Source organism: Coenobita brevimanus, chromosome 24 (genome assembly GCF_032717465.1).
Source record: "Coenobita brevimanus isolate Jiangsu-jjx chromosome 24, ASM3271746v2, whole genome shotgun sequence".
Classification (NCBI taxonomy): Eukaryota; Metazoa; Arthropoda; class Malacostraca; order Decapoda; family Coenobitidae; genus Coenobita; species Coenobita brevimanus.
This window is the reverse complement of record NC_136977.1, coordinates 57,895,207-57,921,940: the sequence shown is the minus strand read 5'-3', so window position 1 is coordinate 57,921,940 and position 26,734 is coordinate 57,895,207. Positions and strand designations below refer to the sequence as shown.

Here is a 26,734-nt window from a genome sequence, read left to right as displayed (position 1 = left end):
GTGTAGTGTGGCAGTGTGTGACGGGTGCAGCAGTGTGTGGGTGCAGCAGTGTGTGAGTGCAGCAGTGTGTGAGGGGTATGGCAGTGAGTGAGGGGTGCAGCAGGGTCTGAGGGGTATTTCAGTAGGGGCGAGTGAGGAGGGACCTGTGCTGTCGCTTCCTGTCTCCTCTGATGCAGGTAAGTGGCGGGGGTGTGGTCAGTGCTCCCGCCAACACCATTTAACTTTTTCCATGTCTGCTTATCTTCCATGCCATTTATGTCTAGTGTTACTTTGAGTTTTTGAGTTCCTGATTACATGTCAGAAACTAATTTAACTTAATTTTTAAAATACTATTCTTTCTAGCTTTAAGTTTTGATGTATGAAGAAAAGCTTTTTTCTGGGGGAAAGTACTTACGTCTAATCTCAGTTGCAGTCTTCACACATGAGTATAAGATGCTTCATTTATTATAACTTCGAAAGTCTTTCCCACCAGGCAAAGTTTTTCAGAGTACCATTAGTCGCCCACGCCGATCGGTCTGTGGCATTGTCCATGTTTTTCTTAAAAGTCGGCGCTGAAAATTTGCTGGGTTGTTGTAGCAAATGGAGAGACGCAGTGTCAAAGAGGCCAAGGGGCAGCAGGGGGCCCACGACTCCCTGCTTACGGAAAACGATCGCTTAAACCGCGAAGTGAGTCTGCTGCGGGAGGCGAACAAGGTATGGCAGGTTGTCGCCTGGACCAGGTACACCGAGATAGAGTGTTGTGATGTGCTAGCCGTAGTTGTCCCTCCGTAGAGCAGCCCACCACGGGGCCAGATTGTAGCATCACCCACCGTGTCGTTGTAAACCCTTCTGTAGTGACTGCTCAGTCGGCCGACCCGACATGGACTATAGACATTATTATAAAAAATAATAATAAATGAATAAATAACACTAAGGTTTCCGATGCATACTGCGAGAATATTTATGCTGTCAGGATACTCCAGTTTATTTATACTATTGTATATTTACAATAGCTTAGTCTTATTACGACCATGTGTAGAAGTGAGCATGACATGAACAATGTGATTAAGAATTATGTTAGTTAATATCATGATGCATTTCCTCTCCCTACGATCTAGCAGACTTCTGACACTTTCCTCAAACTACTTTAGGTTATATGAATAATATGCTTGTCATGAGGTCCATGAATGAGTTCAATCGACGTTGTTGCATCTGATTTTATAATATATATATATATATATATATATATATATATATATATATATATATATATATATATATATATATATATATATATATATATATATATATATATATATATATATAATTAACAGGCAGAAAACAGTGGTTGATGTACGTAAGAGGTAGATGATAGAGGTGTAGTTGTTCCTTAGTATTTCCTAGTTGCAGAGAGTGTGCGGTTGTCTGAATATATATTGTACATACAGTACGTTATTACTTGATTCCATGAATTTTGCGCTCGGATTAGTTGATGCATGAACGAGGATAACACACCAGTATTCAGTAACACTAACCTGCAATAAATAGCAGAATTTATCAATAAATGGACCGACCGTTATAAGAAGTCTAAACATTATAGCATGTGTTTTACCGATATTGCAGTGTACAAAACTTACAAATTTATTCACTAAAGTTGATGTGGATTTAGTTTATTCCTTGTGTGATGAAGGCTGTAATATATTTTAACCTTCAAAAATAGTTCAGTTGGTTCCCGTATCACACTATCAGAAACAGAACTATTTACCATGTTCAGAAGAGGACAGTTTCTAACTTTTATCTTGTCTCACATCTGCTAGAGTTTTATTTCTTTGTAACAAAGTAGACGTTTTACCAGTCTTTAGATCTTACGAAAATTGGATGAAAGACGCTTGTCCACAAGAGATGGAATGTGAGCTGATATTAGGGTGTGTATTTTTTTTTTTTTATGTGTCCAACTCTGGGCATAGGCCTCACAGCCCGTTACCATGGCCCAGTAGTCCTCCTACGTCCACACACCTCCACATGTCACCACTTCTGCACTAACGCCCACCGTCCATACTGAGTACATGCTAGGGCTGTCTCATACAGGACTGGTGTATTGGTATTAGCAGGGGTATTTTTATGACATGTCGGCGGGTCGTCTGGTAGATCAGTAAAGTCTGGTTTAATGACATTCGATTCCTTAAACTGTTCCCTGCCCCCGCGGGGATTCGAACCTGGCGCCATTAGGACTGCAGGCCAATTCTTTACTTATTCGTGGTGGTAGAGTGTGTATGGTGAGGTGTTAGGGTGTGTATGATGTGGTGTTAGGGTGTGTATGGTGAGGTATTAGGGTATGGTGTGGAGTTAGGGTGTGTATGGTGAGGTATTATGGTATGATGTGGTGTTAGGGTGTGTATGGTGAGGTATTAGGGTGTGGTGTGGTGTTAGGATGTGGATAGTGTAGTGCTGGAATGTATGTGGTGTTGACCCAGGAATGGCGTGGTATTACTGAAGGAAATGTATGTTATAGAATTCCGAAAAAATACGTAATATTGTGACTAGGCTCTTCATTCCAAGGACCCTCCCTTATCAGAATAATATCGCTTTTCAGCAGCAACAGTAATGGATAAATGATAAGAGGCAAGAGACAGTGTGATAAAATTGAGTGATTCTGTAGTGCAAAAGAATCATTGTGACCTGCCTTTGTGGACCAATAATAATAATAATAATAATAAAAATGATAATTACACCTGACTTTATTTTTGTGGATAGTCTACTACCAGTGGGAGCATTTTTCTTTTTCTGATTTTGAGTCGACTTTCAAAATTTCCATTCCCCTAACAATTGTAAAGTTGTCCTCTTTTCCTTTGTTGAGGTGTCGCGAAATACATCTTGATTACGAATTTTAAATTGTTAAAATCATTACCTGAAGGGATTTAAATTTGCTTATTCCTGATTATTACGATTATTTGTAGGCTACATTGCTAGATTTAATTTTTTCATAATTTTTCAAGACCCAGTTATAGAAGCTGATGATACTGGTGGGGTTGAAAAGGGGTGGGGGGAATAGAAGGTGGTGGCGATGAATTTGGGTATGGGTTCGTTTCTTGTTTGTCACCTGTTTATTACACGTTGTTGACATCCACCGTAGCTCGCAGCAGGAGACTTTTTGATTTGCTGCAGTATTTTCCATGCAGTGAAGTAAAGTTTTTATTTCTCTTCGGCCAGAAATTGTATTATGTTCATTTGTGTTTCCGGAAAGATGTTGGATATATATATATATATATATATATATATATATATATATATATATATATATATATATGCTGAGACCTTACCAGACGGTAAGATACATATATATATATATATATATATATGTTGGATATATATATATATATATATATATATATATATAATTTTTAATCTGTTGGCTGACTTTTCTGTTACACTCGTAAAGCTGCACATAATGCTTAGAGACAGTTTTTAAAGAGATTTTCGGTTTTTGTCATTTGTTTATTTGTATCTGCATATGTTTGTATTATGTATGCATGCTCTTGCTTTTAGCCACAACTCACTCAGATGTACAGAGTGAATTTTCATGTAGTTTTTCTTTTAGTCTGATAAATGCATACATACATCATATACTGTAATGAAGGATATTAATGCGATCAGTGCCTTTTGCCCAGCCTCGGAATCTCATTCATTGATGTTGTGATGATAGCTATTTTTTGTAACTGTGGTCTAACATTGCTTCAGTCGCTGCATCTTAAAAGAGACTGAATTATCTGTTTTAAACTCACTGAATTTTGTGATGGCTTATGCTGTTTTCCTGCCTCCAGACGATTTTATTCAGCTTAGGGGAGACCTCCTGTCGGGAAGGGGTAAGTGGAGGCAGTTTTAACTCGGCCAGTTCGAAAATTTTCTTCTGAGTCAAATCGCTGGATGATAGAAAGAATGGAATAAAGAATGCGTCATCCGAGTGAAGGAATTGGCCTTTTCAGCGGGATGACGTGCTCTTTACCTCATTTTAAAAGTCTCCAAACAATTTTAATCAAGGGGGAACTTTTCTAACGTCAGGGGAGGATATATAGATTTCACTGGCCCCTTCACTACGAAAGGTCTTCCGTCAGGTAGGTAAAATCGTGAGGAGGCAACAAAAACTAAAGAAACAGAAAATGTCACATGGATCAAGACGTCCATGCCAAAAACCTTGAAGTGAAATGTGTGAGTGCATGACCAATCCGGCAGCAGTTGCGAGCCTCACTTGCCGCCAGGACTGTCACGGGCACATTCTTTAGTCCATTCCCAGTCAGAATTACACGCGGCCACGGCTCCACACCCTTCCACAACCGCCCAAACACCCTCACTGTATCGCCTGTAACTACAGTCCCTTCCAGATCAGAATTAGAGTTAATGGTGATACAGTGTGGGAATGATAGTGAGGTGTAAATGGGTGCGAGCTGCGACCAGGAGTAATTCGAATTTGGAATGGGCCATAGGTGGTACTGAAGGCTTCGTAGCACCTCATCCTTAGCTATTTAGTTTGCATATTACCCTTTAACATTCTCTTGCACGCTATTTATTTCATTTTGATATCGACATAGTGTATATCAATAACATGCAAGAGGGTATTGAGGTTTACTGTAAAGAATAAGTTGTTAAGGTACAAGTGCTACGAAACCACCAAAACCACTGAGAATACGACCCTCAACCTTGTCGCCAAATCATCCAGGTGTTGTCCAGGTGTCAATTAACCCTTTCCCTACGATGGCGTGTTTTATATTCTTTTTGCCACGAGAGAGATTTTATTCAGCTTAGGGAGAGACTTTTCCAGCTGGGGGGGTTAAATCTAGCCTTCATTAATCCCTTCACCACAAGAGAGCTATCTTTAAGTTGAGTAAAATCCTCTCCAGTAGCAAGAATATAGTAACACGTCATCGGGCTGAAGGTGTTAAGCCCATGTTACTCTTCCCCTTGTTTGGCTGCAAGCAATGTTACTGTTACCTTTGACATGCTTTTTTGTTATTTCATTGATGATTGACCCAAAGTTACGAGGTATTTTTTGCTCAGATTCAGAAGAAATAAAAAAAGAGAGTCAAGAAGTATAGGTATGTCAATTCTACGGGTGGACTGACTCTAAAAACTTACTAATTATTTGTTTCACTTCTGCTTGTGTTGCAGGAGTTATGGACAATGAGAAATCGCTTGTCACTGGTAAGCTGTGTGTGTAGGCGTGGTGAGGTGAGGTGGCGCCGTGTGGCTGAGGCGGCCCATGGGGATGCTGCGTCGTCTCACAGCCCTCTCTCGTTGGTCTCTCTCCCACGTCTCTCTCTCTCTTGACTCCTTGATCATCAAGTGCAGCTAGTTTCATCCACGTAAACTCGGTTGCAGTAAAATCTCCAAATAATTCTTCTGCTGTGATATTTTCTGATATTAATCTGGCCAATAAAATTTAAAAATAATCTGACTGCAGTAAAATGTTCTCATAAACGTAGACTGCAGTAAAATCATTTAATAAACTCATGCTGTAAAGTCACTAGTCTTCAGATAAAGCTTTTCTGCATTAAAATCATCAAATATACCTGACCACAGTCAACTCTTCAGATTAACACGACTTCAGTAAAATATTCAGATATATGTAACTGCAGTAATATATATATATATGTATATTTTATTTGAGAAGCCCTGTGCATTCAAATCATCAGTCTTCAGATGAATTCGGCCGTAGTAAAATCTTAACCTGAATGCTGTGAAATCATCATCATTGATTCTAAACTACAACAGGAATTATCTTAATTCTTGTTGGAAAAAAAAAAAAAATCACTCTAAGCTTTAAGACTGGCTTAAGTCATTCCAGTATTCCATCCTTCTTTTGGCCGAGGATTTCATGGTAAGGACAACAAATTAAACTGCAGAGAATTTATATGCTTTGTCCAGTACGTGATCCAAAAAAATCTCAATATCAAAACTTTGCCCATTATGTGATTAAGCCAGAGGGAAAAAAATAAGGAATATTTTCTGAAGACAAAAAAAATATATATATATCCAAGGGAGATTATTAAAAATCCAGATATGCCCGGGGAATATATTTAAAAGACAAAAAATGCCTAAGAGAGATTTTTGAAAGACCCAGAATGCCTAAGGGGGATTATTTAAGACCAAAAATTCTTAAGGGAGATCTTTTAAAGACCCAAAAAATGCCTAAGGGAGATTTTTAAAAGACCAAACATGCCTAAGGGAGATTTTTAAAGGACCAAAACAATACCTAAGGAAGATTATTGAAAGACCAAAAAATGCCCAAGGGAGATTTTTAACAGACCAAAAAAATGCCTAAAGGAGATTTTTAAAAGACCAAACATGCCAAGGGAGATTTTTAGAAGACCAAAACAATACCTAAGGGAGATTTTTAAAAGACCAAACATGCCTGGTGGGACGACGCAGTAGCTCTTGGCCGCAGGTACAATTGTGGAGTGAGTGACCCTCTCGCCAGCACAATGTACAGCCAGCACACTTTTTCCTCCCGCTCACCATTGGAACGCCCTCATCAAACAGTTCTTATCCATTTTTTTTAACTTTCTTGGTGTTCCGTCAGTGCCTCATCCACGAGAGTAATGTTGGCTTTATTATTATTATTATTATTATCTCACCGTCTCGCGTCTCCTCATTCACATGTCCCTTCGTCCCTCTTTTCATTGTTGTTATTATTATTATTATTATTATTATTATTATTATTATTATTGCACATCTGGTTTATTATCCTAATTTGAAAATGTTACACTTTTTATTTTCTTTCGTTTTTGTTTCTTAATATAATTTGCCTTCCAACAGGAGGTCCAAGCGCAGCCCGTATATCATTTTTTTTTATTTGTTATCTTTATTTCCTACTAATTATGACCTTTTATTGATTTTTTGTTCCTGTACTCAGCATTTTATTTTCTTCACAGGCTTCTCTTCGTGCATGATTCATCGAAGTTGCCTTTCATATTAAAATTCCATTGTCCACTTACCAGTAGCTTGGGATTTCTCATTTTGAAAGTTGCACTCATTATTATTAGCTTCAATCGCTATTAATGTGTACTGTATATTTACTCACTGGCTGAAGGCCCGCTTGTAAACTGTACTTTTAATCTGTTACTCTCTCGTCTCGTTCAAGTCACTGTTAATAGCACAAGTCTATGTGTGTACAGTTTGCTATTACACTCCCAGTCACAACGGCTCTTATGATGTTAATGGAGCTAGATGCCTTAGAGATCGATTAATTAAAGCATCATTTTAGAGCTAAGAACCTTTATTTTCTTACAGGTAACGTTTTGCCCACTTCGTGAAACGTTACCTTTAAGAAAATAAATTCCCTTACCTCTAAATAGCACCTTAATTAACTCTAGAAGCAAGGACATTGATTTTCCCTGAGGCAACGTATCACCCACTTCGCGAAACGTTACGTCTAAGAAAATCAGTGCCTTTTACCTCTAGATGGTCCTTTGATTAACCAGCTCTAAAGAAATTCCACACAACACCCTCGTCTCATCATCAGTCTCATTTCCAGTCTTGTCATCAAATTACCACCTGCCCCCAAGATCCTTTGCCCCAACCACTAATCTCGAATCAAGTGCCACCGCCCTCCTCCTTCCTCCAGCCGCTCTGTACAATTTCCCTCCCTCCATACCCCCGCCTTTTGCCTCCCCCACTCTTTTGCCTCCCTCCCCCCCCCTTTTTTTTCTCCCTTCCTCCTTTTTTTTTTTTGCCTTCCCCCCACCACCCTTCCTGGCAGTGCAGTGGGCCGCGATGCCGTATGACCGTGGTGGTGTTTGGTGGTGACTGCCAGCCTGAGACAGTAGAGTAGAAACCTGTGTCGTATTTGGAGTGGCCTTTGGGGGGAGATTTCGCAACACCTCTTCCTTAGCGATTTATCTTGCACTTACACCCTTTTTCCCATTGGTATGGTGTTGATGCAAAGTATGACATCAGTAATTCAACCTAAATAACCTATAAAAGAGTGTTCAGGAGGAATTTGTTTTGCACATCACACCTCGATATCCCCTTGTGTGGTGTTGACACAATCTGTCTCTGTTAAAACGATGTAAATAGGTCAACATACAAGAGGATGCTCAGGAGTAATGTGCAGAATAAATCGGTAAAGAAAGAGTGGTACGAAACCTCCCATGCCACGTAGAATACGGGCCCCCTGTATCCTCTCTGGTGTCACTTCAAAGCTGTGTTGGGTGGGATGGGTGGACCAGGAGGGGATGCGAAAGTACTTAGTTCTCCTCACTGTTTGTATTTTTCTTTAAGTCTGTGAGCATTTTGTAGATTATTTCAGTGTTCCCTGAGTTCGGCTTTGTTTTCTGTGTGTTATATACCACGTTCTAGTTAGTGTGAACTGACTTCTCTCTTAAGAAAAGTCTACCCATACTTGCTGGTAAGCTGGTCACGTGACCTACCCTTACCAGAATTTGGGTAATTTTATTTCGTGTTAAAATTAATGCCGATGTACTAGATTATAATACTAGACTATAAGGTTATTCTTTGTATATTTTGTGACCTAAGTAGCTTATAGATAATGTAGGAGTACATGTATTATTTATTTTCAATATAGGTTTGTTGCTATGAAAGAAGGAAAGGACAACACTATCTGTCATTGAGTAGGTACCCACGTCTATTAAAATATTGTAATGATGAACAAACGAGTTATACAGTGGGTGAAACGAGCGAGCAGTTGAAGCTGGCAGGGAGGCAGGGCGAACGGACAACTAGACAGGGCGAGGTGAGGCCCAACCAGCCCGGCGAGGTTCCGCTAAAGGTGAAGGTTCCTTTCCTGGGTGGGAGGCACCTCACCGCTGCTCCCTGGCACCCACAAAGCTGCTGCCAGAGCTCGCAGCTGTGTACGGGTTATGGTGTTGCATAAATGTTCGAGTATCTGTTCGATCGCAGGCTTGCAGCGTGTAGCACAGCCGGATACCTATAAAGTATAAACTTTGGTAGCTATCACGTTGCTTACTGAATTTAATGACACAGTATATGTATTTCAAATGCTAATGGATGTTGTACTTCATGCAAAAAATATAGTGACTGGTATTTGCAAGTGTATGCAGTAAGAATATTTTCAGCAGTGGACTCCGTTTCTTAAAGACACTAGTTAATATACCTGCTCCTTCAGAGGAATTGTTTTAGTACATGAATTTCGTTAAAGCGGTTTGCACTGCTCTTCCGTAACGCCTTACATCACCTCACAATAACACCCTTAGCGATAAGTCTACAGTTACACAGATCTTGAATTAAACGACGATAAGAATAACAGGATTAAGTAAGTATTGCGTGTTCCGCTCTCATTTACTATACTGCCCAGGTAAAAATATCCCTAGTATGTCACAGCAGAGATGGTAATTGTTAATACCCAGCTGGCGACATTTAAGGTGGTATGCGCCCTCTTGGTATGCGGCTAGACCAGGGAAACGGGGTACGGAGTTGGAAGCATACAAATACCAGCTTACTCTCGATAATATTTGAAAAAAAATGAATGTGGCCCTTTTCACCCGTTCTAAGAATCTCATAACCCTCCTCCCTGAGACGCCAGGGGGGGCTCAGTTATTGCCCCGCTCCAGGCACGGCCCCGTCGCACCTCAAGAAAGTCATATGCAAAGTTGAGCCTCAGAAGTCACCCATGTCGCTGTAATAAATGCCGGGGAAATAAAGTATTTCTCGGGCTTAAATTTCTCCCATGTTGACGTCACGGATGAGAGAGAGGGTTGGGGGTTAGAGAAGGTAGAAGCAGAGGCGAAAGAGTAAAAAAAAGAGGAAAAGAGTGGAAAGCCTCACAAGTCCCCCTGTCACTGTAATAAATGTCGGACATAATTTTTTCCGTGTCGACGTCCCGAATGAAGGATAGAGAGATGAATAGGGAAGGGTAGAAGATGAGTCCAAAAGGTAGAAAGGGTAGGATTTAAAGGCAAGGATTGAAAAAGAGGGTAGGAAAAGGTACGAGTAATATTAAAGGGAGAAGCCCAGAGGAAGGGAGAGAGTAGGTGAAAATAAGAACAGTAGCAGGAGAGAGAGAGAGAGGAGAGAGATCAGAGAAAGGAACACATTGAGAAGGCAGGAGGAAGAAGAGTGGCCCAAGTTCATGTATGAATTAAGAGAATGTAGAAAGGATTAAAGTGGATAGCATAGTACAGGAAACAGGATGGCGTGTTTGAATATAGCTGGAAGAAAAAGAGAGGTATATATAGAAGAGCAAAAAAGAAAAAAAAAAAAGAAATAGCAAACGTAACGAAAACATGTAACGGAGACAGACGAAAATACGCCATAAAGGGATTGGAATTGATTTAAACATAGGCATAGATATAAGAGAAAGCTTGGGAAGGGGGGACAGCAGGAGGAGGAGGATGAATGGATGAATGGATTCAAGAGTACTGGATAAGGATAGACTGGGATACAAGTGGAGATATTTTTACGGACGTGGAGAGAAGTACAAAACAGATGGAATGAAAGTTGATTAGGAAAATCAGGCGAAATTCAGTTATTCCCTTTACAAAAACGTCTTTTATTCTTGCCAGGTCAGTTTCCTGAATTTCGGGGAGAGCCACTGGATGGGAGGGTTAGATATATCAGAAACCGTAGTACACTAAGAAAAGAGTAGGCGGAGGAGTTGATACTGATGTACAGAGATAGCAGATATGTAATGAAAATAGTGGAGATCAAGAGTAAATGCAGCTTTTGGATATATACGTAGGTTAGGGAGAGTACAGGTAGATAGGTGGAGTCGGAGAGGAGTGGATGACAAGTGTGTGACTGGAGGAAGGAATACCGAGGGAGTCCAGTGAGTTATTTGATACTGACTCTGCCGTCCCTTCAATAAACCCTGGCCTGCGATGGGTGGTGGTGGTGGAGGTGGTGACCTGGTGATGGTGGATGTGTCCCGGTGGTGGTGGTGATGGTGGTGGTGAATGTGTTCTGATGGTATTGGTGGTTGTGATAATGGTGTCATGGCGGTGATGGTGGTGGTCCTGGTAGTTGAGGTTGCATCCTGGTGTTGGTTTTGAAGGTTTTACCCTAATGGTAATAATGGCGATGATGATGGTATTGTCTTGGTGGCGGTGGTTATGTCGTGGTTACGTCTTTTTAGTTTTGGTAATACTGGTTATGTCTTGATGGTGGTTCTTTTGTCCCCGTGGTGGTTGTGGCTGTGGTGGGTACTCCTTTCCTGCAGCATTCCACTAATTATTACTGTCCTTATCTAGGTTTTGTCGTGGAAACTGCAATATTCTGGTGCGTTTGCATGAAAGGGACTGGACAGGAAGAAGCACAGTAGACTTAGGCGAGGGTTGGTACTGGATAAGATTGATATGGCGTGGGAGACTGGATTGTTACTGAGTAGGGACAGCAGTACCTGGGGGTATTAATGTTGGAACCATCCATTACATAATGCAGGGGAGTGGACGGACTTGTGTCTTTCTCAGTCCTGGGTGCACTGGATCGGAGCGGACAAAATTCCATGAATCAAAATTATTTAAAATTCAGTTCAACTTATTGTTTTTAACTGACGACCAAACTCATTACTCCAGCGACTTCATAATTCCCTCACAGTATTATTACTGGAATATGTTTAATATCTTGGATGGAATTCTGTGTTTTCATTTTATTTTAAGTATTTCATCACATATAACCTGCTTAAAATTACTTAACTATTTTCCGGAAAAAAAAAATATGTTGTAGTTTCACTTGTTATATTTGAGGATAAGAAATTTGTATAAAATTAGCATGCATATATATATATATATATATATATATATATATATATATATATATATATATATATATATATATATATATATATATATATATATACTCGTATGTAGAGCGTAATGTGTTTCGATGCAGATGATTACCGATGGAGAAAAAAATGCAAATGTCAGAACTGTAAATTATGTTCAGAAGATGCAGCAAACATGAACCATTTGGCTAACTATCCAGACGAAAAGAATCTTCTGGTGTCTGTGATAAAAGTACTATTGATCAAAAGCAGACTTCTGTACGGAGGATTTTCGTGAAGATCATTTTCCATTACATAAAGAGAACAGGAAACTGATATGTCTGAAAGAAGAAGTAAAACGAAGCAGTTCAGATTAAACAGTTGCCTCTGTCTGTCAGTAACCCGTCCTTTGCACGAGATCGCTGTAGATGCCACCATAATTAATGTCATCGTCAGCCTTAAAAAAAGGGATTTCGAGAGGAACTGGAGGCCACAGAAAAACAGTTAATTGTGCACTGTCATTGTCACGTCCGTCGAACCTTGCGGCATCCATATTTTCACCGAAGAACCAGCTCCTCCCTTTAAAAAAAAAAAAAAAAAAAAAAAAAAAAAAAGTGAATTTCATACTGTATATAATGTTTCATGCATATTACTTATCCCGTAGACGTATATGGACTCTAGATATATCCAGAAGCATTCTAACAGCATTAATAGTTACGTTTTGAGTTTAATTGTAGCTAACATTTGATGAGTCAAGTTCTTGTACAGTGATGCTGAGATGGTACACATGTGAATAACCTGCACTGTAGATAATGCTAACAATATTTTACTCTTTACAATTCGCGTAGCTGTAGTTTGGCCACAATTCAATATATTCCACCAACTCAAAACTAATTGGTTACATAAGTAGTGGTGAGAGCTTGAGTAGGAATCATGTATCAGTCTTGCTGCTAACAGAATACGATTGTTGTCAACTACCTCTGTTCCTTTCTTGTATTGTGCTCGTCCTTTCAGATCTATATATTTATTACTTTCTTCCTCATTGACATTAACCATTCTATTTATTTCTGCAAATCTTGTGTCAAAACTGTCAGTATCTCTTCTGTTTAAAACCCTGCATTTACACATATCTCCCCTTCTGTCAAATTTCTCATTGATCTCTATCCATTTACTGTATTTATTTCTTTATATCTTCCTGTCACATCTGTGGTATTAAATGCCTCTGATGTGTATACGAGTAATTCTTTTACACCTACAGTCCCTTCTGTCAGATCTGTGTCAACATTTCCTCTTCCCTCTTCACTCTCTGTCTGCAAGCCCGAGCCTTTCTCTGATATATATAGCAGTTCGTCTCTTCTTACGTATTCTGTCCCCTGTTCTATCTTCACTCTCTTGTTACACCCCCAAACCTTTCGTAATCTCTGTAGCATATCTATAGCAAACAGTCCCTTCAAACTTCCTCTGTCAGTCCCTGCCCTGCCTAGTCACACCCTACACATTGCTCCGCCCCTTGCTGAACCCTGCGGCCACTTGCAGGAGCTGGAGCTGAGGATAGAGACGCAGAAGCAGACGCTGGCGGCGAGGGATGAAAGCATCAAGAAGCTACTGGAGATGCTGCAGCAGAAGGGAATAGGTAGGCTCAAACCATGTTCACCATGTTCTTATTGTTTAGCTCATGTAGTATATCATTCAGAATGTAGACAAGCTGATGTCAAGATATTAATTATGTGAATCTTCCTTCTTGCTGAATGAGAAACAAAATACAGTATATAATTTGAGAAGTGGCTCTGATAATTGTCTTAAACTTTTAAGCAGAGATACCATAATTAGTAGCACCGTTGTGTAATAGGAATACACTTTTCATATCACATAATTATAGACAGTCTTTTCAAACTTCCTTTTTGTGTCCATGAGACTATAGTGTAGGTATACAGCTGGCAAACTCTGTACGAAGGGAACTGAGAAACATTAATTTTTTGTTTGTTTCATTCCCCGAACTGCATCTATCTGGAACTCGCTTCCCCAGAGTTGTTTCCCTCCAAATTTCAACCCACAGCTGTTCAAGTCTAACTGTTACAGATATTTTATGAACAGAGGACACCAGTAATCTGTTGTATGGATTATTTTTATTTTTTTATTTGTTTTTCCTTCCTCCGTTCTGTTATTTAAAAAAAAAAAAGTACTAGAATGACACTTCACCCTAGATGAATGCCAATATATACAAAAAGCATACAGTACACGGGTAAATCAGCTACCTCAACTACCTCGCTCAGCCTCCTGTGGCATCACTGAATTTTGTAACAACACTTTTCTTATTGTTTATGTCACATACTCGTATGCTGCACAGTTCACTTCAGCCACCACGTCATGTAGAGCATATCTCCATCACACACACACACACACACACACACACACACACACACACACACACACAGCCGCTAAAGCCACCAGCAAAGTGTAATTTCTTCCTCCACTCAGATTTCATGTTTTATTTACTTATTTATTTTTTTGTTTATATAAGTAGAGATTCTGTGGAGTCATTACATATATCATACTGTTTGATATCATTTTTTTTCTCCAGAATTGATAACACTAACTGGCTTAATAACTAATATTTGCAAAGTTCTTTTAATATGTTGAGATTAGTGAGTAATGTAGTAGCTTTTCATTTGGCTCCGTAACAAGAGTGATGAAGAGTAATAACCAAGAGGTGCTTACTTATTTTGCTTTATTTTAAGAGCATAATAAGCGATGAGTGTGTAAGAGGTGAGCCAAGTAGAGGTCATGAGATACTCCCACAGGTAGGTGTTCCCCGCAACGGTGCCCAGTGTTCAGGCTCCCTCACCTTTTCTCAGTACATCAGATTTTTGTGTTTTTCAGCTGCTTCCTCCCATTACTGAAGTTGCCCCAGTTGTCAGTTTAGAGGAGAGGAGTTTATGATTAAATGTCATTTTTGCTCCAGCTCAGAAATAATAATATGCTTTAAGCCTTATAACTTTTCTCTCTCCCTGCATCCCTTCCTCCCAACCTTCCATTTCTTTAGAAAGATCGGCGAGGGATTCCCCCTTCCAGTGCCCCGTTTTCTGTCTCACGTCTTTTCACTTCATCTACTTCCCTCCCCTCCCCTCCCCTCCCCTCCCCTCCACCACCCTCTCAACCTGTAGTCATGGAGTCAGCAGTGGAGTCTGCTAGCCACCCTTGCCTGACGTCGGACGGATTCTAGCAATAATTAATGACAGTAGTAGCGAAGTAGTCAGTAGGACTTCTGCTAGGACCAATAGTTCTGACGTCAGCAGGAGTTGCGACCCGGTGACCAATCCCAACTGTGTTTCAGGCAAGGAGGAGGAGCGGGCCATGATGCAACAGATGCAGGCAGTATTTCAGAAACAGGTGCAGCTTCCCTGGTCTTGTATTTGCTACTACCATTACAATTATATGTTTCTTATTTATCATGCCATTATCATCATAAATATGTCAGATTCAGTATAGCCGACACTGCAGTGCGGGGATGTGGCGAGATAGATTAAAACCATTACCAGTTCTTGAAAGTGAAACTGAGATGACACTTGGATGCTCTTGATCTTGTCCCCATCTGCCAACTTTCACAATCTTGATGTGACTCTTCCACTGTCTGTTTCTAGCTCGCTTTCCCTTTCACTAAAGTATTTACATTAAAGTAATTTCTTAAACCGGACAGGATCAAGAGTTAATGAACGATTGAGAAAGTGTTTAATACTATGGATATACAGTTGTTACTGAAATGACTCTCACATCCCCGACTACTGCCCGGCCGCCTCCTGGTTCCAGCTGTGTCCCTGTATCAGCCTGCGTATGTTGACGTCCCACAACTCTGTCTGCCAGCGTAGTATTCCTGCCCTGGAAATCCATTTTTAGTCAGCGCTGTAATAAAGCTTTCCTTTGCATTTTACATTTTTCTTTAGAAGTGTAAAGAAAATGTAAAGTTGCTGAGCAGTAATTAGAATGCAATGTAGACTGGCCTTGAATTGTGGGACTCAGGGTGTAGAATCTGGGGAGGGGCACGGGAAGCGGGCTGGACAAGCTCCCCAACCACCTTCATAAAGTGACTATGAGGGTGTTATGTTTTATCCATGTTCACTAACACACACCCCAGACAGACCCACCTTGTATTTCACAGTATGTAAACACGTTATTTTGTTTATGGGATATTAGGCTGGTTTGTATGAATCCAGTAACTGAGTCAATACATCCAGTCTCCTTAAAACCCTTACTATCCTTTAATTTCCCCCTCTTGTTCCCACTAACCTGTCATGTCACCTGTCCCAATCCTCCTCTGTCCCCAAGGGTGAGGCTTGCCGGCCCCGCGTCCCCCTTTACCCCCACCCTGCTGTAGGCTAGAGAGAACGTGTGGCCGTGCTGAGTGTCGGCTGTAGCGCCCGCCTCTGCCACATGATTGATGGCACTGTTGCATGTTGTTATAGGTGATAAAAATATAGATGAGGAAGGGTCAGTAGAGTTGGAACAAACGCGGGCGCGCCTTGTGGAGACCCAGAATGAACTGGATCGTGTGAAGGAAACTCTGAACCAGCGAGAGGATGACTGTGAGAAGCTCCGTCAGGTGAGTAACGAATCGTTGCCCTTTTTAAGGTGGCAGGTCGGGCCGCCCCAACCTCCATTCAGTCAGTAGAGCCTTTCAAGGCATTGAGTTGAGGATCAGTGTGATCCGTCCCGCCTGGCGCCCCCCGGGGAGCCAGGCCAGGGGGCGTGGTCAGCAGGAGTGGTAGGGTGGGTCACTGGGTGGAGCCAGAGGGAGGGAGGGTGTGGGGGGAGGGGGGTAGCCCGACCCGCGCACCTGTGGTCCGCCGTCAACAGCAGCCGCCCGGGCAGCGAGTCCGCCCCCGCCAGCCTGGTCACCCCCACCTGCGCCGCCACCCACGCCCAGCTCACCCGGCTTAACCCGCCTCACACCGAGCTCTTAGCCTCTTGACTTGCCCTAGCTGGAAGTCGTGGGATTTTACGCACAGTGAATATGATGATTAATCGACCTAAAAATATGACCATAACTGTTTTTAGTTTGCATAATGTTAATTATCAGTTAAAGCTGAAATTGATTTCTCAGATTAGTAATTTGTACAGTACTGATTTATTCTCAAGACAGCATATTGTACAGCCTTAAAAGCACAGTGCTGTGTTAGTGAGCGTTCTTCTTAAGGAATGATTTCCTTGACTTGGTCACAGAGACCAGCATGACAGACTGACTAGGTTCCGCTACCGCGTCCGTGGTGAGGGATGCCAAGTGCCCGGGTATAGGTAGACTCCTGCCCGGGATAAAGTAGACTGTACCCGAGTATCATACCTCTACCTTGCTTGATAAATCATGTACAGTAATTACCTAGCGTTGACAAGCACCTTTCGGGAGGTTTCGATGCTTTTCCCTACCTTGGTGCTTGTGGACCATAAATTCGAGACATCGTTAGAATAGAGCCAAGACCTTCCTCAGTAGATGTAATGGTTGAGCTGGGAAGACTCTGGGTCAGACACCACAGCCTCAGTCACCAACTTCTTGTTGTCTGCGGCCTTGGCTTGCACTGCACATATTAATTGTACATTTGTTAATAATAGTGTGTCTGTGGCAGTGGCCTGGCTCAGTAGACTCCCCAGTATAGCGTCCTATGTACTCGGGTATACGTAGACTTGTGCTGCCACACCCACCCACCACTAGACCTGCTAGAGAGAAGGATTCTGGTCAACATTTTGAGATATGTCAAATCTCATTAAAGGTAGACAAAAGGTACTACCTGTAGATTACCAATCATTCTCTCACTTAGGAATATCTTTAACATGTACTGTCTTCCGACATACTTTCTTATAGATCTGTAGACTCTCTCCCTCAACTTCTTACAGTTTGAAAAATAATAAATCTAAGCAATTAAATATTTCTGCTAAACAGCTTTATGTAATCAAACCCATGATCAAACAGCTGTCATCGAAACTACCATATTTGTTAATATGATATATTATTTCAGTAACTAATAGAATTCTCTTCCTTAAGACTTTATATCTTTCTTCTATTAAGGTGCCTGCTCATTGTCCAGTGCCTTTCAGATGTAGAAAAGCTGCCTTGCTCTCATGATCCACCCTTGCTCAGGCATATGAATTGTGCCTCAACGTTACTTTAAACGCTTTAAGATAGGAATCCCTTTTTATCACCACTGAATAAACTAGCCTAGATGTAAACCTTGATCAAGACGTGGTACTAGACCTGTGCGTCCCATCACTCATCTTCTGTCACTGTAGCGGCTTGAGCTGTAGTCCACCCTGATCCTCAACTGCACTGCACTACCATCGCCAGTAACTGTATCGTTCTGACTTGAGCAAAAGATGGAGAGTGAGAGATAATGAGAGGGAGAGAGAAAGAGAGACTGGTCTTCGCTCAGGACTTACCCTTGTCCCGGTTATGGTGCTCAGTGTTTAATCGAAGACTCACGCTTCTTGCTGTGTCGGCCTTGCAACCTGCATGATCCGTCTGTCCAACATCCAGTCTTGAAGTCTGCCATACTTAGCTGTTGTTAGTGTCTGTGTGTGTTTGTACGCGTGTATGTCTGTCTGACGATCATCTGTGACGTAGACAGCTAACATTGTTCCCAGCTGCTGTCTAGGACAGATGTGAGATGCTGTACTGTGTCCAGACTTTGGTTGCTGTGATGAACTCTCAACAAAACTCTGGTAATAGTGTATGAGATGAGGAGTTGTTAGTTCTTTTTAACTGGGGAGGCCATTAATAAGATTCTGACAGTGAGGTTACCATCGTTAATATGTCACCTTCATTACCTGGGAAAGTGAGTTGATCCTACTTCACAGTGGTATAGAGAACAGCCAGTTGTAATGTGGGCAAGTTGTGTGGTGACACCTGATCACCTAGGAAATTTTGGTGACTTCTTTTCCAGGATATTATGTAGAGGCTTTAATTAACGTACACAGCTGTGAGGTAATCACAGTTGCCCTGGAAGCTGTGTGGTGACCCCAGTTGACATAGAAAACTGTGTGGTGACCCCAGTTATCATGAGAATCTGTTTAGTGACTTTAGTAATCAAAGAAGTTGTGCTGGAGTCACAGCTGAGTAGGAATGTGGTAATTATGTCTGAGTTAATGAAAGAGTGGGTTCTCAGTAATGTGGTGTGGGTGTGCACTGCCAGCACTTCCTCTCCCTTCTCCCTGTAGCGCAAGTGTTGAGTCGCTCCCTCAGCCATACAGCAACACCTGGCAGTCCCAAATGATATATTTAGTTTAATATTAAGCTCAGTCTCCTAAGCTTTTATTCTTATGTTGACACATAACTGTAAAGAGGGTTACAAAGCAGTTATCAGAGAACAGCTGACTAGGCAGTTTGTCAGGGTGTGTTTGTTGCTGGAGCACCGAAGTTTCCCAGCTGTAGTGGTGTCGCTGTTGGTGGTGCCGTTGTGACGGTCAGGGTTGCTGTACGGGTGTGAGCGGGTAGTGTGCTGGCCGCGTAGGTGCGGCAGTAGTGGTGCCTGCGGGTGGAGTGAGCGGGTGTGGCCTGGGGTTGACGGGTGTGGGTGTGGCTGCAGGAGGCTCTGGAAGCGGCGGAGCGGCTGCGGCGCGAGCACGACCATAGCTTCGGGGGGTCTTGGGGGCTCAACGGCCCCGCTGGTGGCGACCCCGGTACCTCGGCCACTCTGACGGCGCTGCTGGAGACCAAGGACGCGCGTATCCTTTCGCTGGAGCGTGAAGTGGCACTCCTGGAGGGGGAGGTGGCCATGGCCAGAGAGTCGGGCGGGGCGGGCCTAGGGAGCGTTCTGCCCGGCTCCCGCTGGGGATCACGTGCCTCCCTAGTCACTCCGCCCCCCACTGACGACTCTCGCCTCCTCCAGGTGCTACAGGAACGGGAACGCAAAGCTAAGTCGCAAGTAAGTTAGGGTGCCTGCAGACGTCACAAGAAGCAGCCAGGCCAGCTGCTGCACAGCCACCTTGATCTATAGTGCGGGGTTTTTATAACACGGGGTGTCCGTGCGATAGCCAAGTGAATCACGAGGTCATAACACTTATTACAGAAAAGGTCGTTGGCTGCTGTAGTGAGGCGGCGTGGCGGCCTCATGCTGACACGTGACGTCATGGGTACCCACAGCCATTGAACCGGGAAACCTAATAGTGCAATTACAAGGAAAGATTAAAATATATTAAGTAAATGGTGGAAGTTTTGTATAATTTTTCTTTACTTGTAATTGTTTATATGAAAACTTAAGTACTTGTAGAAATGTTCTTTCCTTTGAGCCATTATCTGGTAACCAGTAATACTCACGAGGTAAGTTGGCACATGATGACGGGCATCTCCGTCTTTCCTTGCCCAAGCTGCATGTTATACCAATACTCATTTTTCTTGCGGTGATGTGGTTCGCTGCGGGGTGCCTGAGGTGCCTGGCTGGCCCGGCCAGCGATGGCGCAGGCATGTGGCCGGGCCGGGCGGGGGACAGGAGCAGGGAGGAGGGAGGGGCGGCACCCGGGCCCCTCCTTCCTCCCTCCCTCACCCCGCCCACCTCACATCACTTCTCATGGTTGCATATCACATGCAGAATACCAACACTCTTTTATATGCCCCTTGAGGTAGCTCTAAGCAAAGCATTTTTATGCTAGAATAGAAACTGGTTTAATGTTGATGTTGTGATGATGCAGCTTAGATAGTACAGTAATTGTGTTTACATTTTACATACTTCAGATTTTTGTAATGTGTAATTTTTGTGTAAGTCTGTGTACATTTTGTTTGTATAAAAGTGAGGCACACTGAATGTTCTTGATTATATGAATACTCAGTAAGACAGCTTCCTTTGAAAGAAGTGTGAATTATATAACATGAAATTGGGACTATAACGTGTTCATAATGGAGCAACTTACTAACAGAGCGATGTCTCACTGTGCAGAAGTGGCTTGCGGTCAGATATCAATATATTTTTTTTACTTGAATTATATACAAGATAATTAGGTTACCTTGAATAATTTTTAATAATTCAAAACGCAATATTAACTTCATGCCACATATATATTTGTTTACAATATTTCTTGAGATTCAGGTAGTATTTCCTGAGACTCAAGTAGTTACTGTTTGCTTCTCTGTGTTTACAAAAGAAAGAGAAGGAGAGCAAAAGAAAGAGAGAGAGAGAGAGAGAGAGAAGCTGCAGCACCTGTAGTATAATCGCCTGCCACCTGTGTGTCCCTTTCCTTCACGCTTGTAGTTGGTGAGTTTAAGCTTGTGTGGACCAACATGGCCGACCACTAACTAATCTCTCACCCCCAACCTTGTAGCTGGAGGAGTCGCGTCTGGAGATTCAGAAGCGCGACCAGGAGATCCTAGCATTGTCGGCCAAGATGAAGACCCTGGAGGAGCAGCACTCAGACTACCAGCGCCACATCACTGTGCTGAAGGAGTCCCTCTGCGCCAAGGAGGAACACTACAACATGCTCCAGGCAGACGTGAGTGGACACAAACTATCTTAGGACTGAGATTAGTTTTTTGCAGAAAGAACGAGAGACATAGGTGGATACCACACTCTCCTTTTTTCTTGTCCTCCATGGAGAAAACAGATGTGACCTGTGATAATTTTCCTCTCAGGCAGACGTGAGCGGACGGAAACAATCCAGAGGTTGAGATCCACAGACTTATGATCAGTTCCGTGTCGTGACCCGGTTTTGTTTTGCTTTAAGGACAAGAGACATGGATAGGTGCTGCAGTCTTTTTCCCTTGCCGTTCCTGCAGAAAACATATATAATCTACGATAATTTTCCTCTCATAGCCAAGATTCTTTTTATCGGAGGAAGATGGGACACGGGAGGACTATGCATCCTCCTCTCCATGTCCTTCTTCCAAAAACAGCCTCTCGTAACTAAGATATCCTTTTGGAGGAGGAATGTAAGACTTGAGAAGACACCGTGCTCTCTTCTCTTTGTCCATTTTGCAAAAACAAATCACAGTTACGACGGGGAATTGATCGTGTGTTCGTAAAGTTTACCCCCTTGTATACCCGGCTGCTCCAGGACGCTTCCCGGCCTCCACCCACATTTGTTTTTCTTCTTTTATTTTGAAAAGAGAAGCATGCTGTTTTGAATGGGCATGGTGTACCTCAAGCCTGTTGAAAAGTATGCATATACTTTTTTATGTCCTTGATTGTCATGATAAGTTTTTAGAAGGTATGAACATGATGAAGCCTCTGCATTCATTTTAGACTGTGGTTCCTTTTAGTAGCAATATTTTGATCTAGCATGGTGTCAAGAACAGGTTAAAGAGTTGTCCTGGATCAGCCTTAATTTGTTACATTGTTGTGAGTTGTGGAAGAGGGAAGAAAAAAATTACAGAAGAAATAGAAGGTGGGAGATAGAGAGAGGAGAGGTGGAAGGAGTAGCGAGGATAAGTAGGAGTGGAACGAATGGAAGGTGTAGGTAAAAGAAAGGAAAGTGCAGGAAAACTAAAGGAGAAGGATGGAGTAAAACGAAATGAGTGCCAATAGAGAAGGAACTGGTGGAAAAAGATGAAGATGACGGAGGGGAGAATGAGGCAAAACGCAGAGAGGTTGAGTAAGAGATGAAAAGGGTAGTAGAAGGTAGGATGAGGAGGGAGGGGGGGACAGTGAAGGAAAGTGAGGGGAGGATGGGTAGGAAAGGAACAGGGGAGAAGGAATGAAGGACGAATGAGGAGAATGAGAAAATGGCAAGGAATGAGCGATAGAGGAAAAGAGGGAGAGAGGAATCAGAAGACAAAGATTAAGGAAGAATTAAGATTGGGTAAAACACAGAGGGAAGAATGAGAAGCAAGGTAAGGGAGGGAAGAGCTGTAAAGGGGAGAAATAAGCCTAGGGAGGGGGTCAGACGGAAGTAAAAAGGAAACGAAGAAGCAAGAAATACTGATTGCCGGAGGAGAAAGAAGGGTAATATGTGTGAGGGGTAAAGACCGCGGGAATCGAAAAGAGGAATGGGGTGAATGGAAGGCAAGAATATTAAACCAAGGGAAATTAAAATAGGGAAGACAAGGGGCAAGGCATAAGAAAATTCCGTATGGTTAAAAATGAATGACCGTAGAAGAACAGAAACAAAAGGACGCAGGTATTATGAGAAAGATGAAGTTAATGAAAGGAAAGTGAATTGGTTAGTAGGCAAGAAAGATGTGAAGAGAACAGAAGAGGTAACACTAAAACAACGGGGAGGGAAATAAAAACTATGTTGCGATAGAAAGGGGCAAAAATATTGAGCGAAACTGGACTGGAAAATAGATAATAGGATCATGGGAAGTGAAATGAAAAAGAAATTGGAAAGTATAAGAAAAGTAACTGCGATAAATATGAAGGGAAAGAATATAGGAATGTTGTGACAGAAGGGAACGAAAATAATGAGAGAATAATGCATCTGCGTTATTTAAGCCTCGTTGTCTCATTAAGGGTCTCGACATTACGGCAAGGGTGACCAGCCTCACTCGTCGCAGAGTAGCATTATGTTAGCTTTAAATACAACCATTCCTCAGATGGAAACCCTTACAGGATGGAGGGCCATAACCCACTAGACCACCAAGCGTCAGTTAGCAACATGGTTTCCATCCAAGGTAGTAAATGGTTTCCTGGATTCAGGCAACATTTGGCTTGTAACTCAGTGTGGAGTCACATAGAAATTCTCTCTCTCTCTCTCTCTCTCTCTCTCTCTCATTATATATATATATATATATATATATATATATATATATATATATATATAGATAGATAGATAGATAGATAGATAGATAGATAGATATATACAGTATATATATTATGTATCTATCTATCTGTCTATATATATATAGTTTATATATTATCTATCTATCTATCTATCCATCTATATATATATATATATATATATATATATATATATATATATATATATATATATATATATTATGTGTGTATGTATGTATGTATCTATCTATCTATCTAATATATATATATATATATATATATATATATATATATATATATATATATATATATATATATATATATATATATATATATATAATGTGTGTGTGTGTGTGTGTGTGTGTGTCACACACACACACAAACATACATACACAGTAAAGAGAGAGAGAGAGAGAGAGAGAGAGAGAGAGAGAGAGGGAGAAGTGGACACAACCGGAAAGAGAAAAATAAAAGGACATGTGGAAGGAAGGGAGAGAATGAAGGGGAAAAAAGAGGGAATGGACGAGAGTGCAAGATGGAAGGAAGATTAAAGAAGGAAATGAAAATGGAAAAAGAAGGGAAAGAGAGAGAGAGAGAGATAAGAGGAGAGAAATGGAAGGAGAAAATGGGAGAGACGAAAGGGGAGAGAGAGAGAGAGAGAGAGAGACGAAAAATGAAACTGGAGAGAAATTTAAAGATGGAATGAGACAGAAGAACAGGAAGAAGAAAGCAAGGACGATAACGACAAAGATGAAGGCATAGACGGAGACGATGACAAAGGAAAAGAATGAAGAGGAGGAGCAAAAGAACAGCAAGAAAGAGAAGAGAAGAGATGTAAGAAGAGAAGCAGAAGAGGGGCGTGAAGAGACAGTGGCGGGACGTAAATACAATAACATAACGCCGAAGTGGACAGGACGACTGGCGTGCCATTCTTATTGTGGCTCATTGTGCGGTGGGGAGACGCTGTAAGTTTGGCGAGAGAGAGAGAGAGTTGTGGAGGAAGAAGTAAGAGCGTGAGATGAGTAGAGTGAGAGAAAAGTAAGAAGAGAAAGAAGAAAAAAAAACGAAGAAAGCTTAGCCAGTGACGAGGTTTGAGTGTGTGGTCATGTGTGTATTTACGTAGTTGTATTTACCTAGTTGTGATATACAGGAAATGAGCTATGCTTGTGGGGTCCCGTCTCTGTTTCTCGATAAGTCAAACTTTGCTTTGAACTCGTTTAAGTTTTAGACTGGACGATCTCAGTGACCTGGCAGTTCCACAGGTCTACGCATCAATATGGAAAACCATATTTGTTGAGATACTTCATACAACTTGGCTTTTTCAGTTTCACTCCTTTGGCCACCTGTTACTCTCCCATCCCATTCAAACCGATCTTCTGTCAATTTTTTCTACTCCAGTCCTGGCCCTGAACACCACAGTCATGTCGCCGCCTGTCTCTCCTTTCTTCCAAGGAAGGCAGGCCTAGTTTTTCCAGCCTTTCCCTTTACGACAGATCTGCCAGGCTAGGGACCATCGTGGTTGCTGTTCTTTGTTACTCTCTCGATCTTGTTTATATCTTTCTTTTTATGTGGGGACCACACTACTGCCGCATATACCATCCTGGGGCGGATCATGGCCACTATCAATTTTTTCATCTCCGCATCCATGTAATGAAATGTTGCTCTTATGCTGGTCAATAGATTATACGTCTCTGTATCTAGTTAATGCGTTTTTATCCTGAACCAGTCTCGCTTTTGTGATTGGTTCATTACCCATCAGATAATTAAGTGATGGTCTCTTGGTACTTTTACCCATTTCTGTCAATAATTAGAGAAGGCACAGACTCTTGACCCACCTTCTTGAGTCACAGACCTTCGCCTCCCACTTTTTCTGTCGACTTTCTGTTTATAGTGGGATGATCTGTGCGCTTATTGTTTTCATAAGGGACAAGATTGATCCCTTTACACACTGAACAAGACAGACGCACGGATGGAAAGGTCCCGTTGTTTACTTTTCCTCTTATCGTTAAAATTTGGATTTCCCACCTCTTTTGGCCTCTTTTAAGGGTACTGTTATCAGCTTTGATGAAGAACCTGTTTCCTACCTATACAGATTATTTTGGAGGTGCAGGAGAAGGAATACTACACATGTATTTCCTGCTTGAAATACGTAAAAAGGCGATGAAATGTAGCGGGGCTGGGGTCTGAATCGACTCCCTCTCTTTCCAAGTATCAGTGTAGAGATGTGGTGACCCCAGCGCCCATTACTTTTGGTGCAAAATGTCTTATATCTCGTACGACAAAGAGAGGGATAAGGAGGAGGGAGATGGAACTGAGATTTCCATATCCTTTGATATTGGCCCGAAAATGATGGAAGAATCCTACAAAGCATCTCCAATCCCCATCCCATGTGACAAAGAAAAAAAAAAATAAGGTCCGGTTGATCATTACTATTACTATACATGTTGTGGGATATAGCTGTCGCTGAGATGATCTAAGTAAACTTCTACACATAAGACTCAGAGAATGAAAACTTTTCATCATTACTACCTTTACAATGCCCCTCTTCACTCAGTCTGCTCCATTAAATGACTACCTTCTTTTTTTATGTTTACTCATAGTACGAATCGCTCTCATTTAAAATTCACCTGGCGCTCTCGTTTAAACTCCACCTGGCTGTTTTAAAGAAGTCATACAATCATTGAGTAAAAATTGCCATGCGAATTTTTTTCGTCTCTTTAGTACAAGAGTTCATAAATATTGTCAGTTATCTTTAACATCAACCTATCCATTTTAATCTTTCACAGGCCATGCCTCTCTCTTACAAGTAGTTTAAATTGCGTTGTAAAATATTAAATTGTATAAAGCTTGTTTTAGTTAACTGAATAAAACTTGCTTTGTCCTCTGTGAGAGGAAGACAGTCTTTCAGGTTCATTTGTTCTGTCCTTTCTTCACTGAAAAGAAAAAAAAAGGGTGTTCAAGATGACACAGTTCTACTTACGTCCCTCTTCCCTACGGCATTTCTCCCCTGTCCTCCACGCACCTCGCTTTCCGGCCTAAAAACTCTCTCGACTCCTCACCTTGTTCTGTATTTCCCTGCTTCCTCCCCTTCTGTTAGTGTTCTCTTCCCCTGGACCTTCTTACTCTCCCTCTCTACCTGAACTTCTTGTGCACATATTTCCTTACGTCGCTGCCCACTGTTCGCTTTCCCTCTTTCCTCACTTGTCCTACATTCCCACACCCCGTCTCATCATACTCTACTCTTTAGTCTTCATGCTTGCCTTCTCATTCCCATGATTTATTTTCATTTTATTAATTACTTATTTTGCACTTTTACCCGCCTCTCTCTCTCTCTCTC

At 41.7% G+C, this 26,734-nt stretch overlaps 1 protein-coding gene across 2 annotated transcripts in view; it reads left to right on the top strand.

Annotated features, from left to right (window-relative positions):
* Positions 1 to 26,734, top strand: part of brp (ELKS/RAB6-interacting/CAST family member bruchpilot) — a 515,057-nt gene that overhangs the window by 331,649 nt on the left and 156,674 nt on the right. For both annotated transcript variants that reach the window (XM_080267644.1, XM_080267645.1), the window contains exons 3-5: positions 13,247 to 13,343; positions 15,045 to 15,100; positions 21,008 to 21,175. In XM_080267644.1, the coding sequence (XP_080123770.1) occupies positions 13,247 to 13,343; positions 15,045 to 15,100; positions 21,008 to 21,175 (321 nt within the window). The remainder of the gene's footprint in view (positions 1 to 13,246; positions 13,344 to 15,044; positions 15,101 to 21,007; positions 21,176 to 26,734) is intronic.